General features: G+C 38.0%; 1 protein-coding gene across 7 annotated transcripts in view; it reads right to left on the bottom strand.

Annotated features, from left to right (window-relative positions):
* The window catches only part of CHD9 (chromodomain helicase DNA binding protein 9), an 86,687-nt gene that overhangs the window by 39,677 nt on the left and 27,295 nt on the right, over positions 1 to 19,715 (bottom strand). For 5 of the 7 annotated variants that reach the window (XR_009487958.1, XM_059857098.1, XM_059857102.1 and 2 more), the window contains exons 5-6: positions 12,136 to 12,470; positions 2,978 to 3,089 (exon numbers count right to left, since the gene is read on the bottom strand). Coding sequence is in view for 6 of the 7 variants with exons in the window: in XM_059857098.1 (XP_059713081.1) it covers positions 2,978 to 3,089; positions 12,136 to 12,470 (447 nt within the window). In the remaining variant the exon portion in view is untranslated. Of the gene's footprint in view, positions 1 to 2,977; positions 3,090 to 12,135; positions 12,471 to 13,280; positions 13,412 to 13,607; positions 13,741 to 19,715 lie in introns of those variants that run through there. The other 2 variants (XM_059857103.1, XM_059857104.1) reach the window with 2 other exon arrangements.

Genomic DNA, 19,715 nt, shown 5'->3' with positions numbered 1-19,715 from the left:
TCATGTAAGCATACAATACTTTTATTTTTAGGGTTCAAAAGCAAACATGAAACACTCTTTTCAGGGTATAGGAGCAAAGCTGATACATAACAGATCTTCCACGAGCATCAGTATTTCAACAGTGATTTCCCAATGCAGTGTAACAGCAGAGTGTTACCATCCAACTCCAGCATCAGAGGGGAAGATATAAAATAGGCTGATGTGTCTCTACTAAATGGTGCTGTACAAAAAATTATGAAGGTTTTCACTAGATCGTATTGGTCAGATTGCTGATGAAATCTGACATGATGGCTAATAAAGTCTGTCTCTTTGTTAATATCTGTATATTCTCCTTCATCTTAATCGAGGCTTGTTAACAGCATTATACAGCTTACTTTGCAGCTTCTCTCTCTAATCTTCCATTCTGGTTTCTGCAATAATCTGAGGACAACAAATTCCAGCTGAAGAAATAATGTTCAAAGAAAATAATTCCTTCTCACTCACAGTTTCAAATACTTAAGATTATTAGGATATTGCATAACATTTCCTAGCCCTCAGTACCAACACGAGACATTGTCTATTTAACCGTAAGATTAATTTGTAAATTGGATTCACTGGATAAAAATAGCAGTATCAAACTAGTCAGCTAACATTTGAAAACACTATAATCTGCTTTAGAGATTTCATCACAAAAATGAAAACAGCAAAAAAAACAGTCTCTACAAAACAAATTTATTATATTGAGCTACACAGAAAGGGGTATTTTTGTGCAAGAAAATCCACTGCAGGTTGCAATGTTATATTACACTGCAGTACTCAGATGGGAGAACAAGTTGTGAAGAGGACAAAACCCTAAATCCTGTGGTCACAATGGCTTCTGCAGAGCAGCTATTAAGTAACAGTGAGATTGCAGCACAGGAACTTTTCTTCCTGACTGCTAATTCAGCCCCTGGTCTGGCTGGTGTCTGGTAAATGACACAGCTGTACTTTAACTACACTGCAGAAACTGAGCAGTAACCTAGGGGACAGCGCAAGTCCCAGAGGGGCCATGACCATTCCTCCAGAGAAGCTGCAAAAATGAAGCTCCTTCATGAGCTTTCCACAGCTATGTAGATCAGCTGCTCTTCCATAAATGTTTGTGGTGTTAGGTGTTATCACCAAAAGGAATTTCTAATGTAAGGACACACTAATGTCACATTATACTTAAATCAATAATAGTTTGCTGACAGAAGTAGGTTTAAAAAAAAAAAAAGCCAGGTAACATGAGCAATGCAAGATTATGTAACTGGCATTTTCAATTCTTCTCACTATGTCTTTTCTTAAAGTATGAAGTGATTAGCAAAACATCAACATATGTTCTCCAACACATTAATACATAATCTGAGCTGTTTGAAAAAAAACTTTTGTATTTCCCTGAGTTGAGAACTAAGGCCATAAACAAATAGCTCTAAGACAAAAAATGAAGTAGCACCACATATTAAAAATGAAAACAATAGTTTGAAAAATCCATCTATTTAAGGAAGACACTTGATGTGAAACTAAGCATGCAAAATAAATTAGGGGGAAAAAAGGCCTAGAATTGCCCCCCAGAGCTTGGAAGCAGCTATTTGCAACAGAAATTAGAAACAGTTCTTTAAAAATAAAATCATAAACATATTTGAAAACTAAGGAGAAAATGAATTAATAAAGTAAAGCAATTTATGTCTTTACTGCTTCTCCCCAGATCCTTCAAAGAGAGCAGGGCAATGCTGTGATATCCTGCAATAAAAGTTATTTCCCTCTCATGCCACTCCTGATTATCCCTACCCTCTTTTCCCTTCACACCAGGAGCAGGTGATTTCATGATACACCCAGGAAAGAACTGATCTTCAGTCTTTCATATTACATTTCTTGGCCTATAAATTTATGTTTATCTGATAACAGAACACGACTGAAAAGTTACAGATCCTTTCAGGTAACCTTTCCCTAGGACAAGCTATCACTTCAGTTAATGAGAAGTCATTCTGGGAAATGGCTCCTGATCCCTTTTCCCCTCCAGCATTATTATCTGTGAAACACCAGAGGGCAATTCAGTATCACATAATTGTTTCTTGACAACTATCATCAACTAATGCAATTAATTTTTATTCAACAGCACCTTATTTTGAATACTGATTTTGCCTCTGTGGATGAAATGCCACAGGATAAAAACCTGTGCAGTTCCAGTACATAACCTTATGTTACTGGAGATTGCCCTAAAGCAAGAAGTTACAACTCTGTTACTAATGCAAACATAAATAGAATACAATCTCTTATCAACAGTTCATGTTTCTTTGTGCATGAGTTTTAGAATTAATTAGCTATATTACTATTATTTCAGGGCAATCTATGAAAAAACTGCAGAAAGTACGTTACAAGAGAGCTATTCCTCAAGGGAATGACTTGACCACTTCAATTCTTCATCAGGCACTTCCTTCAGAAGTATTCCACAAGCAACTAGAGCCTATCAGCATATTGATCATTGCTTCCTTCAGATCCAACACTGCAAGAAATCTGTTCTTTAAGTTTCTACAGAAGCAAAGCTCAGGAAAGAAAAAAACACATTAAAGCTTGAAACAACCATTTTAAAAGTTCTCAAAGAGCCAGCTTCACTGATAAATGTCCTGTCTGTTAGGCAATCTCTGCATTTCCACACTCAGCAAAAGTAAGGATCAGGTCTAACTGCCAACTCAGTGTAAGTACTTACAGTCTCAAATCTATGGGCTTCTGTACTGCAAAGAAACAGATACAAGCAGGGCACTGATGTCCTGTTATGGAAAAGGGACTCTATCCTATAGGATGTTCTGATTTTAAACTGAGAGAAGTGGCTGATGATGAAAAGTTCCACCTATGAGATACATGGAAGTGTGAGAGTAACTATCACTGCAGCCAAGGAAGTGTAACTTTCTGGAGACAGGGGAAAAAAGATCTGTAGACATAACACACAGAAATTTGTCAAGGAAAAGTATCAACTACTTACCTGTGAGTCTTCATCTTTCAGTGGCCGCTGTGGAGTCTGCTTAGCATCAGACAATTCATCTGATGATTCGTTTTTCCTTTTCTGCTTTCTGCCCAGTGTGATGATCAGCTTTCTGTCAGAAACAAAACCCCAGCCCCTGAGTGAATGCTGTACACCAGTGTGTGTAACTTCAGGAGCAAATCACGAGCAACTCCCATATTCTCAACATAAAACTCAGACAGCACCACTCTCTGAAAAATGAGTAACAGCTCTCAAATACCTTACAGCAGTTCACTAGTGTTAGTGAGCTTCTCTATCACAAATTTCTAATTATCATATACATTTTAAATCTTTACATGAGAAACAGAAATACAAAATCCAACATTTAAACCAACCAACAGTGGTAAACTACACAAAGATAGCAGAGACACCATCTGCAGATGACAACACTAAATGATTTATCATAAAAATTTACCATTGCAAAATGTAGCTTCCCTTACTTTTACTTAGAAAAATCAAATGTGGAGAAAATCTAAAAATCACCCAAAGCTGTCTGACATGCAAAACTTTTATGCTTAAATAAGTTACTCAGTGGTAAAAATAAGGGAATTGAACTAATCTTTTTTTTCCCTTAGGGAAAAAAAAAACCCCAACAAAGCTATATCCAAAATCTGGTAGTTTTATCTGCAAGTAATCTTAGAACCTATCAGAGCTTGTTAAGAACCACCATTGTGCTGAATAAATTAGCTAAACTCTAATGAAAAAGCACTAATTATTCCTCTGTTTGGATTTAAAAATTACACTGTAAATCATCAGATTTGTTTCTAACTAAAGGGTGCAAAAATATTTTTCCATATTTGAAATGTGCCAAATACACTTTTTTAAATGTGTTTACAGTGGCATAATTGTAGAATGACAAACTATTCAAGAAAATCAAAGAGAGCTGTCCTAAAATATATATTTCATATGGTCTCTTGTGATTAGATCTGTAACAGAAAATGAGGAAAGTGTTCCAGCATACAAGTGCCTCTGCCCTGTTACAAACAAATTAAGCACAAGATTTTAGTCTTTGTACACACAATACACGTTATTTTACAGCAATATAACATCAAATAAACTGGCCACTTGATGAGAACACTGTTGGTGGGAATGTAATTGTTGAAACACAACTAACTTCTCTTGGCACATATTCAAACAAGAGAACACATACATATTTACTATGTCCAGACTAACAGCTCACGTGGAACACAAGCATGTTAAATTACCAAAACATTATGGAAAGTTTAAGCAACATTGCTTACAAAAGACTGCATGTCTAACTTCAGAAGCAATGAATATTGGCATGGCTCTTCAATATTTAATCACTATGTATGTTCAGTGGAAAGGCTAAAAAACCCCAAAACCAAAAAAGATTTTCCACTCCAATTTTTTTTTTCACTTTTAGCACAAAGTGAACAGCACTGATGGATGCAGGTTGAAATGAAGCTGTAGTCAGCATAATCACAGAGCTTCTTGTTCACAAGTAAATTGTGGTCCTTGGCTTTTCATTAGGTGTTCTCAGTTTAATTATTACTTAGAAAACATGTTTCATAATCACAGGAAATAATTTCAGCAATGAACACACTGGTTTCCCTACTGCCTTCAAGGTTAGTTTGAGCATTTTTTCCTCACATTTTTCAAGCTCTGATTAGGAATCATCTTTCTTTTTTTTCTTGGTTTTTATTTTAAGACTTGTATTCTCGGGTATTTGTCCAATGTGACACTTTCTAGTGATGGACTTGGATAATCGCTTTTTCCATTTTTATCTCACTTTGTTTCATAAAATGTAAGTGTTACATTAGCACTTGTCACTAATATGTCAAATCAGCTAATATATTCCAAAATGATGCAGACGAGGCGCATTGTGATTGACCTTCTGAAATTGTTGTTAAAAGGAATTCTGGATGCTAAAATTTAACATCCATTTAAAGGGAAACCTGGTAAACTTCTGAGTGAGAATTTCCTAGAAGATCATTCATGAAACAATATCCACCCCACCAAGTCCCTGGGTTGCATCTTTAGGGTTTGGAAAAATGGTAGGAAGTATCAATATATGTTTTCCCTGCTCTTAAATTCTTTCAAAGAAAAAGGATAACTGAATGCTCTTTAATCAAGCAAGTGTTAAGATATAAGTCAAGCTGGGAGAAGTCTCAGGAAAACCTGTGGTCCCTACTCAAGGCCAACTTCAGAGCTCTTTTATGTTGCTCAGCCCAGTTAAGTTCCACTTACCTCCAAGGCTGACAGCTGGTAGGTACCTGGGCAATCTGTTTCAAATTTTGATCCTCTTTTGTGAAATGGTAGATTAAAAAAATTCCTAAATGCATGTTGCTGTGTTAAATATTTGTATCTGTGCAGTCACAGCTCATTCTCACTTCATGCACTACTGTTTACTATTTTAGGCTCAAGGGTCCTTTAATATTCAAGAACCACAATCTTAAGGGATATAGGGTTTCTTTGGGTTCTGAACAGCTGAGGATTTCAAGGACCTTCTGTTTTAGATCATGGGGTATTTTGTGATTAGACTGCTCTAGCTACATCTTTCCTTGCAGACTGGTTCCCCTCCTTTCCTAAGTTTTAGTCCCTCCTTGGGTTTGCCTCTGGCTCTGCCCCTGCAGCCTTACCCACAATATTCCATTTGTCAGCTTTCGTGTCTTGCTTTGAGCTTGCAGTCCCTACCCCCAGTACTTCACAAGCTTCTCCCTGAAATTTTCTGCACATCTCTGCATGCTGTAGATCAGAATGTTTCCTCCTCTAAATGGATATGGTGCCAATGACAGGAACAAATGCAGTTTTACTTCTTTCTGATCCAGTGCCCAGAATCACAATGCTCCTTGCTATCAAAAGTTGCTGAACAACAGTATGGTGCTAAAGTCATACATTTCTATCAGTAAAAATGCAATCTGCTCATATTTTGGCCAAAAACTTCTAAAAAAAATCTGCTATGTGAAAACAATGATTTTCAGAAGCTTGTAAACTGGATCAATTCTGTGAGAAATTTTCATTGAGCGAACAAGTTCTCTTGCCAGTTTATAAATTTCTGCATGAAAGCATAAAGATCCTTGGCTAAAATCCCTTTTTCCACCCTGAAACAAACTGTTCTGAACAGAAACTATCTATTCTGTTTCTATGAAAAGTTAACAGCACACTGTAGACATGGAATAAATAATATCACCAGACTCCACTCCAATTTCACTTTCTCTTGCCTTTTCCAATTCATATTTATCTTATTACATAACATCTATAAAGATTTCAACAATTAGACATTGTAGATTTCTTCATTACATATTTTCTTCTTCTGTAATTACAAACTAAAGATGTTGAGAAACTTATACCACAAAAAAGGTTTACAAAGAAGATTTCTCATGAGCCAGTATTACTTCTGATCCTTAGCATAGGACTCCTATCATGCTTTAAAGCTACCAATAACCAGTATTTGAAGAGCATTGCAACGTGTTTCTTTTAAATGAAAACCAGTAAGAATGTGCTTTTCTGTTTCATAGCAGGGAACATGATGCAAACACAGTCAGTACTCTGAACAGCTTTAAAGTGATAAACACTTCCCAAAGCCTTCCAAAGAATGAAAAAGGAAATATTAAAGAGGACAGAAAGAAAAAGGCAGCAAATATGTCTTAGGCACATCAGGAATAGGAAGTACAGCTGGCCTTTAATACATCATTCTACTTCAATTTTTCCAAAACAGAAAACACTAAGGAACTAATTATTAGTGTCCAGAGTCACCACTCAGATATTACCATTTGTAGCCAAAGCACTTTGTTAAATTACTAACAATAAAACTCCTATGTTATTAACAGTTTGGCAATTCTTTATCACTAGAAACTTTGCTAAAAATATAAAGTAGAACTTTCATTGACAAGATACTGTATCCTCGTGAATGACAGTTAATTTGCTGGTATAAAACCATTTTCGCTTATCCTTTTACATGTTTAATAAATAATGCTAACAGAGTAATATTAGCCACTGTCTCCTTCTCCAGTTGTATTTCAAATTACTAACTTCTGGACTGTGCACAGATTTTAAAAAACTCCTAATAGTCTTTTTGGAACCATCAGTCAGTCCCAGCTCACACTACATTGAAACAATAATGCCAAATAATAAACAAAATGACATCCCAGAAGGATGACCAAATCTTGAATTTATTGCCATTTTAATCAGGACACAAGATAATAACCTTAACAGATCGAACAGAACTCAAGATTCAGCAAGCACCCCTCCTTTCTGAGCACAGAGCTGCTCCCCAGCACCTGCCTCCTGGCAGGGAACAGGGGGACAAGTGCCAGCACCTGCACCAGGACATCCCAGCTGGAGGCACCTCCACAGCACCAGTGACAGAGAAGCAGCTCCTCTCCACCCCTCTCTCCCCATGTCTCCTGAGGCAGTACCTGAGTTTATAAGGGTTTCAAACCATCTGAACACTATCAGATCAACAAGCAAAGATTATCTGTCAGGTTCTAAAACTGCTTGTTAACAGTATTTGTGAGACCTACTTCGAGGTCCAAGGCAACAAGGACAGTTACTCATTTCAGCAGTGCACAGGATCACATCCCACTTGCTGGATTCATTGCTACATAATTCAAGGATTAATGAACAAAATCCACCAGTGCTCTTTTAACACATGAAATAATACAGCCATTTCTGGCAGCACTTTTGAACCGAAGGACTACCACTCTGACTCAAGCATTTGTAAATTGAGTTCTTAGAATTTGGGGGACTTATTTATTTTAACTATGCAGTGATTAAGAAAAAAAATTACCTAAATGTATTCAACTGATATTGTCCTTTACATCACCAGTGCAGAGCTGTTGCTTTTCATCAGGGCTGTGATATTTAATTTTATGTTTGAGTAGGTGGGAATACGTTGAGAGCTATAAAACCTAAATGCCAATCTACTTTTTTGAACAAGAGAATGTTCACAAATTCATAATTCTTCACATCAAGTGGTAAGAAGTAGACTTTTTAGATTAAATATGCATCACCTTAGATGGAAGAAGCAGAATCAATTAGAAAGAGCTTATAAATAGAAACAAGGTCTATGCAAAAATATGAAAGGGTTTAAATAGATTCCTAAATGTCAACACACCTTGGTAAATAGCCAGGATACAAAAAGTGTTTCTGCTGTCTGCAGAGTAATTGTAAAGCAAATTTTGAAGAATTAACTTAATCAGTAATCAGTGCATAAGGCAAATTAATTAACTTACTTTGGTAATACTAAATATATTACAAATACATTCTTCTAATAACTTCTGTCATACCCTTATAATGTTATTGGTAATAATATAATTTAGTCATTTATCTTCACCAATTCTTATGGCACAGAAACTTTGCTAACCACAGATTCCAGTTCTAAGAGACTTGACTGAAATGAATAAGCATTATTTCTCTGTCTTCACAGCTCCAAGAAATAAAACCTTAATCCCCACCTTTAGAAAGAAGCCACAGCCTGCCTCGGAAGCAGCTGCCAGCAATCTTTAACTAGCAATGATAAACTGGAATGAATTGTGCTATAAATTTTTCTTGTACATGTAGATCTCAGAGCATCATGAAGGAAAATATAAACAGTTAACATGAAGCCCCCAAACACAAACTATTGTCTGAACAGCAAAAAACCAGGAACTCTTGAAAGATCATTCTGCCCCTAAATCTAGACACAGTAGTTAAAACTCATCTCGATCCCAGATGAGGGCTATTCAATTTCTCTAAAAGCTGTGCTGTACTACAATTTAAAGCACCTTTTTTTTTAAACTGATGGCTATCAGGCAATTTTATCAAGGTCTGTTCAGCAATTAATGTTCCAGCTCCACAATTCAATTGTAACTCTGGAAATCCTCCTCCAGAGCGACACAGCACTCGCTACACAGAATAAAGCCCTGTAAGAGGTCAAAGTCTATGATCACAATCTAAATAAGAGTTTGCTGTTTGAGTTCTGGGCTACAGAGGGTACAACTGTGCTCTTACTGAACAGGCTGTGTTTGTTGAGAGCAGAGATATGAAGGACCAGATTAAAACCGTTTCTCAAACATTTCTCAAAAGAAAAAAAAAAAAGAAGAAATCAATATATTTGTTACAGTTTCAGATCACTCAGCTCTGTGCTGGCCTGCAAAAATGAAACAGGAGTCACCCAAAACATACATGTGACTTCAGATCTCAAACACACCCAACTATGCAATCACCTCCTGCATTGCTCTGACACTCCAAATCCAAACTGAAGCTACAGATTTCACAGTTCCTGAAGTTAGACGAGTCTGCTATAGAAAATCCTGACTGAAAACAAATTTATTCATCAGGGATGGACATATTGCAGCAGACCTCCTTCTAAAATGGAACAGCAGATGCACCCAAACAAATTCTCCACTATTGTTAAAAAGGTATATTTATCTTTTTAAAATTTTATTTTGTTGTAAAACTTTACTGGTTTTAAGGTTTCACTCACAACCATATTGCTTGCAGAAAAATTAGTCCATGATGGCTTCTAACAGTTGGAAATTGTTTGCTTATCTTTTCAAAACATGAAGGGACTTCAGGTTTTGTTTTCTGATTAAATGTAGGGCATGCCACATATACAAATATGTATATATATTTATATTATAAAGTTTTTCTCATTATTGATTGAAAAAGAATTTAAATTCTTTTTTATCCCGTTTTAAACAGATCTCAAAAATCTTTCCATCCACAGGAAAAAACATTTTCATTGAACTGAGATCTTCCCTTCCTGCCCAATAAAGCTCTTGGCTTTTACAGGTATTATTTTAGCATAGTAAAATTTTCTCGCAAGACTCAAAGTTTATTTTAAGGTAATGAGAAAAATCAATGGAGCAACCCACACGCTTAAAAACTCCATCCTATTTTGACTTAATGATTCTAAGGATGTGCTTAGATTCATTAAGAAATATTTTTTAAGAACAAAAGATAGGAAAAAACCTTTACCAGAGCCGTTTAGTTTTTTAAACTCTCTACTGTTTGATTTTAGTTTTCTCTAAATAAAAATATTATTAATCATGAATTTTTTTGAACCATGGTTGAAAAGACAAATATAGCGATGTTATAGTAATTATTCTGCTATAATATCAGCAGTTCCATTTGTATAGAAAGCAGGGTTTGGTAAGATTATTCTTTTAAAAAATCAAGGCCTTATTGCAATTGCTGGTCTGCAAAATCCCTGGGGTATTCCTTGCTAAGCAATTCTTATTTTACATATTTATATCAATAATATACAACAGTGCTAATTCAACACAACACATTAACCTGTTTGAATACAAAAATGAAGTATCTTGATGTCTCAAAGCATTTGATTTGCTGCTGTCCATCTAAACAAAATGGAATTCTGTGAAAATGAATGGAAATCTGTAATATGTGCTGGTTCTAGAAGACTCTTTACAGCTCCTTACCAGGACCTGACTGCTCCATCTTTAGGTACGCTTCCTTCCTAACGAAAGCAATACCTGGCAGCATGACTAAGTTAGCAGAGTGCTACTGGGGCATCAGCTGATCAAACTGGTAACTGGGGAGACAAACCTTCACAGCTCAATGCAAAATGATGAAACATTGACCATAATTAAATGGGAGCTCCTCTAGCAGCTGGCATGTACTCTGCATCAAACACAAACAGCACAGTTAAAAACACAGTTTGAGAAACGTCTCTTTCTCAACTGACGCCGTCTGATGAAATCCTGAAAAGTGATCCTAAGTGATGTGCACAGCAAAGCATTTCACCAAGACAAAACTGACTGCACAATCATAAATTGTAGGTAACAGTTTACTTTTTTTCATTTAAAAAAGTAAAAATATTATGGAAACTATGTAGTATATCATGATGTTATTTTGGCAGGCTTTGTCAATTACCCAAAAGAACTAATAAAAAGCACACTAAGGACAAACCCCAATATTTCATGAAACTGACACTACCTGAACAACAGTGCAAGTTTTCTGATTAGACAGACCCACAAAATGTTTGTTACAGAACATGAGTAAATTCAGAAACATGAAAGTGAAATCAACTTCACAAAAGTACACATCTGAAATCTCATCTTAAACTAGATGGAGGAAAAAAGAAAAGGAAGCACTGCTTGATGCTTACAAGCAGCATTAAATGCCAACACACAAACAGAACAGAAAGAAATTAACACTGTGAAATTTTACATTGAGAATGAAGTAGTGTATAGAGCAGTAACCTTCAAACTACAGGATAACAACTCAAAATTGTTTACTTCTAACATGTAAGAAAAGCACCGATCTCCACAAGAAAAAACGAAAAGGCAGAGATACAGGCTGATTAAAAGAACATTCATTTCTGCTCCATATATTAAAATATACATATGGATATGAGACATTTAAATTTCAGAGATATGCCAGTTAATATTTTTGCTACTGCAAAAAGAGCAGATTTAAGAAACTAAAAATCAGACTGTAACTAAGATTTCTATTTCAAGTTCTGACTGACGTACTTAATATTGGAAATCACACACTCTCCTTTAAAAGTAAACAGGCAACATAGGTTAGCTCTGGAATCCCAAGATGAGCCAGTTCCTGAAACCCCTGGAGCACTCCAAAAGCTCCTCACCCTAAGGTATCCACCCAGCTTGACCCAGCTGAGTCTGCAAAATATTTAAGAGAGCAGATTAAACTGTTATGAGTGAAGACCACAAAGTTCTTAGAATTGAATTTTTCCAGTACATGCCTTACTTTTGATATATGTGATATCTGTAAGAATATTCTCTTGCCTACAAGTTCACTAAACTTCCAATTTCCCTGTGTAGTTTATCAAGTACACTGTATTGAAGCTACATGCCAAAATTGATAAAGTCAACATTTATAATCCAGAAAAACTCAGTTTGGAGTCAGAATGGATTACAAAACTAGATAGAAGGTCTATGCTTCAAAGTGAGTACAGAATATTTTAGAATCGGCATTTAAAATAATTCCTTTCAAAAGGACACTCCTACAGTGATTTTATCTAAAGAGAAAACAGAGCATTCTTGTTCCTGAATGAGAGAGTCCACACATGGACTTAATCAGGAAGAATTTTGTGTAGGCAGCAGAGGAGAACATTTCATTATCAGTAAGCAGTTTCCATTTTAATCAAGGATATACAGTCTGGAGAGAAGACAATGTTTTAATCTACTTACCCAATTTTTGTTTTCTCTTTAATTTTGGATGAGGAACCAGTTTTCGGCTTTTTAGTCTCCTTATCCTTTGGCTTGGATTTAACTTTTCTACCCTTCTTTTCCTCTTTTCCTTCAGCTGAAACACTGGGGAAGTTTTCAGGGCTCATTACTCGTGGAATGTTTCTCTCTCCTCTCTCTTTTGCCTTTGCAATTGCTTCGGATATTATGCGATTCGCCTTCTCTTGTTTACTTTCCGAGTCTGTTTTTTTCTTCTGCTTCTTTTCAGACATTGCCCTCACCTGGGTATTCTGCAATTTAGTATATGATCCTGAACCATCAGTCTTCTTGGAAGGTGGCTGTAGCAAGAAACAAAAAGTAAATTAAATTCCCTTATTTTAAAAAGAGAAAGAAAAAGTGCAAACATTTTTGATAGGGATATGCATTTTTAAAAATGTAACTGCCAGGGACTTATGTGGACACAAAAAATGAGGAATTCCATTTATACCACAGAATGGCGTGGGTTTCAAAATTACTACATCAATTGTTTGTTTTAAACAACCAATCCAAGTACTCAAAGTCAGTAAAAATTATCCTTCTGAAATTCTCTCAGCCATCTCTCCACCTCTATAATTAAAGAAACCAATCTTTAACCTTTGCAGCATTCCCATACATTTGACACACACATCCAACACCTCCAGTAAAATATAAAAAAGCAAAGAGGTCCCGAAGGTAACAGCATCAGTGTTTTGCCTTTGGTAGGATACCAGGATCACAGTTCCCCTAAAGCAGCTGAATGATCTACAGGACTAACTCGGTGATGAACACAACAGATGCTCGAACAACACCAAGATTAAAAAACAGACAAAAGATAAAACCAAAACTAAAATTACACAGCTCTATATCCATAAACGGATCAGAAAACAGCATTTCTTTTATTTAGATCAACATACACTCCATGCCTCGGATAAAAGATGTAACTTGTTTTTATCTTCGGGATTTTAATGCCCGTTCCATGGACGCAGAATTGTTTACGGGGCTGATGAGCTTCTCCTGCAGCCAGCCAGAAGACATGTTTTTGCTTTCCTCCCCTCCCCCTTTGAGGAATGGAAAGAATTTCCTATTCAAACACAAAACCCCAGCAGATAACAGTTATGTTACGTTCTCACCCGTAAATGCGCCTCTGCCTAGAGCAGGAAGAAAAGCCACCAGGAATTTCCAAACACATTTTCTGGCCAAACCCCGCGCACTTCCCGGGATACATGTTCTAGAGGTGCCTCATGGGCGGCGGGGGCGGGAGGCAGGGATGGGGCCGCTCCCGATGCCACCTTAAAGCCCCGGGGCTGGAACAAACAGCCGGACCCAGCTCGGGAACAGCTCAAGATGGCGATGCGGCTCCCGCAGCAGCAGCCAGTAATAAGGAAGGTTATTCAATCCCATTAGCCTTTTAGCCCAAAGAACCCCTCCTCCTCCCACTCATTCAGGCTCTCACTTACCCTTCCTCTTGGCCTCTTCACTGAAGACATTTTTGGCGTCAGACAAAGACTTGCCCTCCGCTTTTCCAGCACCCCCGGCAGTGCTCAGGAGAAAAGCATGGGGAGATTGCTAAATGGCCTATTTAGCGAGCGGCAGCCGGGCCGCGCAGAGCCCTCCCCGAGCGCTCGTTCGCTTCAGCAGCATCCCCGCGCCCTGCCCGGCGCGCACCCGCCGCCCCCGGCCCGGCCCGGCCCCGCCGTGCGCGGACCGCCGGATCCCAACAAAGCGCGGAAAGAAACGCACAAAGCATCAAAAGGCATCAGCGCCAATATTAGCGCTGGTTAGACCCGCTCCCCGCGGAACTAGGCCAGCAGATGGTGCTACCCGTCATTATTCCATTAGGCTCCACGTTTAACCCCCGCGGGGATCGGCTTTAACCCTTGCCGCTCCCCGCCCGCAGCGCCGCCCACAGCGGCTGCTCGCTCCCTCGGAAAACCGTGGGAACCGGGCGCTGTGCTGCGCTGGACCGCGCTGCACCGCAACCCTGCGGCTCCAGCCCCGGGCAGGGCACGGGGGGACAGCGGCCGAATCCCAGCCTGTGGCCTCACAAGCAGATTTTGCTCCCCAATATACTTTTTGATTTTTTTTAATATAATTTTTCTTGCATTTACTTCATTACTATACGATGGTAACAGTGACTATAAATCGTTTGCTGACAGGCTTCCCTGCTTCCTAGAGAAAATGGAAGAACTGCTCGGTTTTATCCCTCTGGCTCTGCCCAGACCTGCGGGACCCTGCGGTGGAGACCTCCTCGGGACACAGCTCTCTGGTAAGCGCCTCTTCATTCTCAGGTTGGGTTAAAGTGCTATTTTAAAAAAATCAGACAAGTTTTAAAATATGTATTGTGAACATGTCAAATAAATCCAAAAAGAAGAATGGGGTTTTTGCAAGGTTATTAAAAAAAAAACCAAAAACCACAAGCTTTTGACAGCATAGCTTCATCCTAGCAATACCCTTGATTCTCAAAAGCCCACTCAAGAAGAATGAAGAAAGATCGGGGCTCCATCTCTGTTTTTCTCAATACATACATATAACTTCATTTTGCAAGATATATGTTCTTCCATAGAAAATTTAATATATGGCAAAGATTTTGAGATTGTTAAGATTAATCACTACTCTAAAAGGTAATTTCACTTCTATTTAAGATTAATTTCAAAATTAAGTTCCTTGTCCAGTAGAAACACTAGTGGCACCAATACTTTAAATTGATTATTTCTTCAACAATACCACTTTAATTCAAGGGCATTTCTGTAAATATGCAGCAGCATCACAAGGAAAATTACCACATTTTAATTTTACTTTTGAGAACTCTAGCCAAGATGTTTCTACATTTTGCTTACAGTCACTACAGTAAATTACAGGGATTTATCATTAAGGGTGATTATATCATATCTTGGTAAAAATGGAACTCATCAACTATTTTACATTTTGAGATCAGCTAAACAAAAAAAAAAGTATTCCTAATGTACCCTGGGTATAATTTTAGCTCTAAAATCCAAATGTTACTAAAGTCAATAGTGTTACATTGGTCAGTTCTTGAACATTCCTGGGCCAGAAACAAACAAAAAATGCTTAATAATTAAGTAGGTAATCCAGAAATTGTGGCTTTTTCATGAATCCTTTTACAGTCTCTTTCTAGACATTTTATCCTTTTAAAACAAAGTTTCTTTGCTGCATTTCTCAGAGCTCAAAGCTGCTTCCCAATTTATTCCTCAGCAACATTTACTACACTCTTACTGTAGAACTGTGAGTATGCTGGACGAGGCTCCTCTATGTTATAATTCCTCTGCGTCTTGCTCTGTACTATCCCTTCCGAGTTCTGTCTCCTGCACTGCACAAACATTATTTGTTAGAAATCCCAGACCATAGGTTTTTTTAGATTTTGCTATGACATTTCTAACCATATAGAAATGACATTGATGAAGATGCAGGAAGGCACCAGCCAGCCATTCTAAGCCAAATAAATCTGTGATGATACCTTCATCAAGAAAGTCACCATTGTCACAAAAACCAAAACTGGAAAGCAACACAAGTATTTTGAGATTAGAATGTGAAACATGCTTGCACTACAGAGGACAGGATCTGTGTGTACTTAGCAACAAAAGCCATTTAATCCAGCAGCCCTTTTATTCTGCTAATAATTTCATGATTTGAAAACATGCACAGCTATAAAATGATTGAATAGTTGTGAATCATCATGCACATGAAAACCATTTCCAAGGTTCTCAAGCATCTACGAAAAAAAGGGCAAAGCCTTTTGCAAGCTGAAAACACCCCTCCCCCTCAGTGAGACAGAACGCAGATAAAACATCCTAAAGGAATATATCCTCTCACCAATGGCTTATGAACCTATTCCATCTCGAATAAAAAATTAATTTTTAACTGACAAACATATAGGTGAAGGTGAAAAGGAAAGCCCTGAGGCCACCAAATATTTAAAACCTGAAGATTTTATTTGGAAAAATAGGTTTGTACTTTTCACGATTGCGAAGATAATCATCCAAATATGAGCAAATGCAAAGCAATGCAATGTTGTCTTTTGAGTCTGCACAGAGGGAGCTCCAGGGTATCTGCTGCTGCTAATGGCTTTGCCAAGCAGCAGCAGAGTGCAGGAAACAAGCCTCCTGTCAGTTCCCTGCTGCTCCACACAATCCTCTGGGCAGCAGGGAAATTGGCAGGAATCACCTCAAATTCACACCACTGCTGCTGCCTGCAAAAGCCATTAGCAACAGCAGCAGGTATGGGCCCTGGTGGTGCTCACACCGCAGAGCTGGCCCCAAAAAACACTCAGGGAACAGATCAGACAACAGCTGTAGAATTCCCCACACATGCCCTGATCCCCAGCCAGGGGAGCAGCTTTTTGGCACTATTCAAGGCAATTTGACATGCTGTCTCACAGGAGTAGAAGGTATACCCTACACATATCTGAATTATTTCTTAGTTAAACAATGTAAAAGCAGTCAAGTTACCAGGCAATATCAAGAAACAGAATTGTGACAGCATCTTTCCAATAGCCAACAGTACTCTGCTGAGTAGGCTTTTCAAAGAAAGGCATTTCCTCCAACACTTTGTTGTGGTTGCTTAGGACATGCATTTGAAGACCTTCACTGGCATAACAGTCCTTCCCCCAGCAAGGACAAACCACCATCTTCCAAACTTACAGACATCAGGTTTTTCTCCTCTAAAGCCTAAACCTATTTTCATTTGTTCCACAACAAGTCCTTCCTTCACATCCTCTGCATATCACTACAGTGGAAGCCCCAAGGAGAAGGCGAGTTTAACACCAAAACCACTTCTACCTCCAAGAAAACCCTCCCAAATCCTGCCTTATCTGTTCCAATAGTAAAAGATGGCTTCCACTGTAAGAACACCTTTCCTACAGTAGGTATGGCCATTCACAATAGAGTAACATTACTTTCAATTCTGTGTGTGCACTAAACTTTTCAGACTAAGTATCTCCCTGAAGTTGCATCTATTCTTGATATATTCTAGGAGCTAACAATGCTTTTCTCTGAAATTTTAACAAGTCACACATTTGTGATTGAATTATACAAGGCACTTCATTGAAATAATGTTTTTCACTTGTGGATCTACCGACCACTTAGATTAGCTACCTAACAGCTAAATCATGAGCTAAGAGCTTTAAGAGATAAATTATGACCCTAAGGAGTCTAACAACAGAAAGATGAGGTTTACATGCCTTGAGTGACTGCTTCACTCCTGCTGGTAGCAGTACACACCTGCAGAATGATGCTCACACCAAGTACTGTCTGCCTTGAAAGCCTAACAAGTTCTTGACAGTCTATCAGGTCCTCAGGAAATCAAGATGACCTTGACATCAACTGCACTAAAAGCAGCTAAAATTAGCCACCTGGAAACTTGATCTTCATGCATTACTACATCACCTTTGTTCATGTTTATTACTAAACAAGGCATCTCTTTGTGCATGTCGAGTCATCAAAACAGCATAAATATCAGAACCAGGGTACAGATAAATAAATTTCATGACTTACAAAAATCAATAGTTTGGAGACTTGGTCCAAATGAGCTTCTCATTTTTTCACATTATAATCACATGAAAACTGCAGTTGCTTTAATCTCATTGCAGTGAAAAATCTTAAAGGTATATCCATTCATCATTTGAATTATAAAATTGTATTTAGGAATGCAACTTAAAAAAACGCCCAAAGCATGAACTCAACTCAGTGACTTTTGAATTCCATACTAGCACCCTGAACTTCTTTCCTCTAGAATAGTCTGCAGAACTAAGTCGTCTCATGACTTTTAATGTGGATTTATAATTATAAAGGTATCTATTAAAAAAAATCCCAAAAATTCACAGCCTTGACAGAGTCCATCTGTAGAAAATGTCCTACAATATCCATGTGTATCACCCCACATGCATGCAGAAAGACATCACCTTTGCTGAACAGCAATCCCAGCAAAAGATGTAGTTTTCTTTAGACAGTAAACTGAAATGAGATTTTCAGTTAATCAGGCTACTTCTGCACAACTAATAGGAAGATGACCTAAATATGCAGTAGGGTTTCTTTTCTCCAGAGACAACTCCCTTCAGAGTTCCTTCTGAACTGCTTTTTATTTTCTTGTTCAACAGTTGCCCCACACCATCTGCTTGTGTTTAATGGATACAGAATTTCAGGACACACATTTATGAAACCTACCCCAATATAAAATAGACATGTACAGATAGATTAAAAAAAAAAAAAACAGGTGAGAGTGTTTTTCATCTTCCATACTTGTTTTCTATAGTGTTGGTAAATGAATGGCTAACAATTACAGCACTGTGGCTCTGTATAACAGTCACTTCAGAACATACATCTGTGATTTAGGATGTGAATGTGGTTTATGCCTCACAAGGCACTTAGCATCATGTTTATAACCAAATCTTAAATTTCTGTGGAAATGAAAACACTAATGGAAGGGTCAGCAACCTTAAACTAGTCATGTTTCTAAGATGAAACATGCACCTGTTGGCACGTCACACTCTCTCTACATAATGTGCTGTTTCACATCTCAGTGCTACAGAACCCAGTAATAGTATCATTAATCATGTTTTGCCACCAATATAGTGAAGATACCATAGTTGTCATTAGTAGCAGCTTCTTAACCAGTGACCTGCCTTGTCATTCATGGGGGGAAGATCAGGCCATGTCCATGGAAGCAGCTGCTAAGCTGGGCATGCAGCAGAGGCAGCATCGGAAGTTACAGGATGAGTCTGCAGCACATTTTGCTTCCATTTGGAAGAGATTGTTTGAAGAAAGTATTTTGGGGCTCAGTGCCAACTACAGTTAGAATCTTTTTCTGAATATTTAGTAGTGGTATGAAAACTGTGTGTAATTTGCACGGGAACTCTTAAAGGAGGCTCTATATACTGGAGCATGCTAAATTGCCAGGAAATGAAAGAAATTGAGAACTTCATCCCGCTTGCTCTGCCAAGCTGCTGCATTTAATGTGTTTCAGTTTTCAGTGGCTTGGTGTTCTGTGCCCATCAGGTACCCACTTCTCTTGGGTTCCAGTCTGTAGTGTAAGAGCTATTTGGAAAATGGCAGACAATGCCAACACAAGCCATTGCCTCAGCAAAACTTCTCAGTGTTCTCTTTCACAGGCAGAGCCAGAACAGGCCTGCACGTGAGGCTAATGCCTAAGGGCACACCTTGTGGTAGTATCACTACACTTACCATGAGAAAACCATGGGCTCCTGTCTATGAAAAAAATGTTATCATCATATCCAAGGCACCTGGTGGATGCATCACCCTTGAGTTACTAAGCTCAGACCAAATTCAGAGTCATGCCATACCTCTACCTCTACCTCTACTTTAAGATTTTCTTCTTTAAACTAAGGGCCAAAATGGTCCAGCAAAAACCTCTTTCTTTCTTGCATTCTTGCCTAATCTTAACCGTACAAATTTTGCAATTACTTGACTCCTAAACAACAAGGATGACTAAACTCTCTACTCTATAAAAAGGCAATTCAGGTTTCAGTTCACTGTTTGAAACAAGTCTTATGTGGGCATCTGGAAATAAATCTGTAAAATACTTCAACAAAT

Source organism: Haemorhous mexicanus, chromosome 12 (assembly GCF_027477595.1).
Source record: "Haemorhous mexicanus isolate bHaeMex1 chromosome 12, bHaeMex1.pri, whole genome shotgun sequence".
Taxonomy (NCBI): domain Eukaryota; kingdom Metazoa; phylum Chordata; class Aves; order Passeriformes; family Fringillidae; genus Haemorhous; species Haemorhous mexicanus.
Note: the sequence above shows the minus strand (reverse complement) of the source record. Positions and strands in the feature narration are given on the sequence as shown.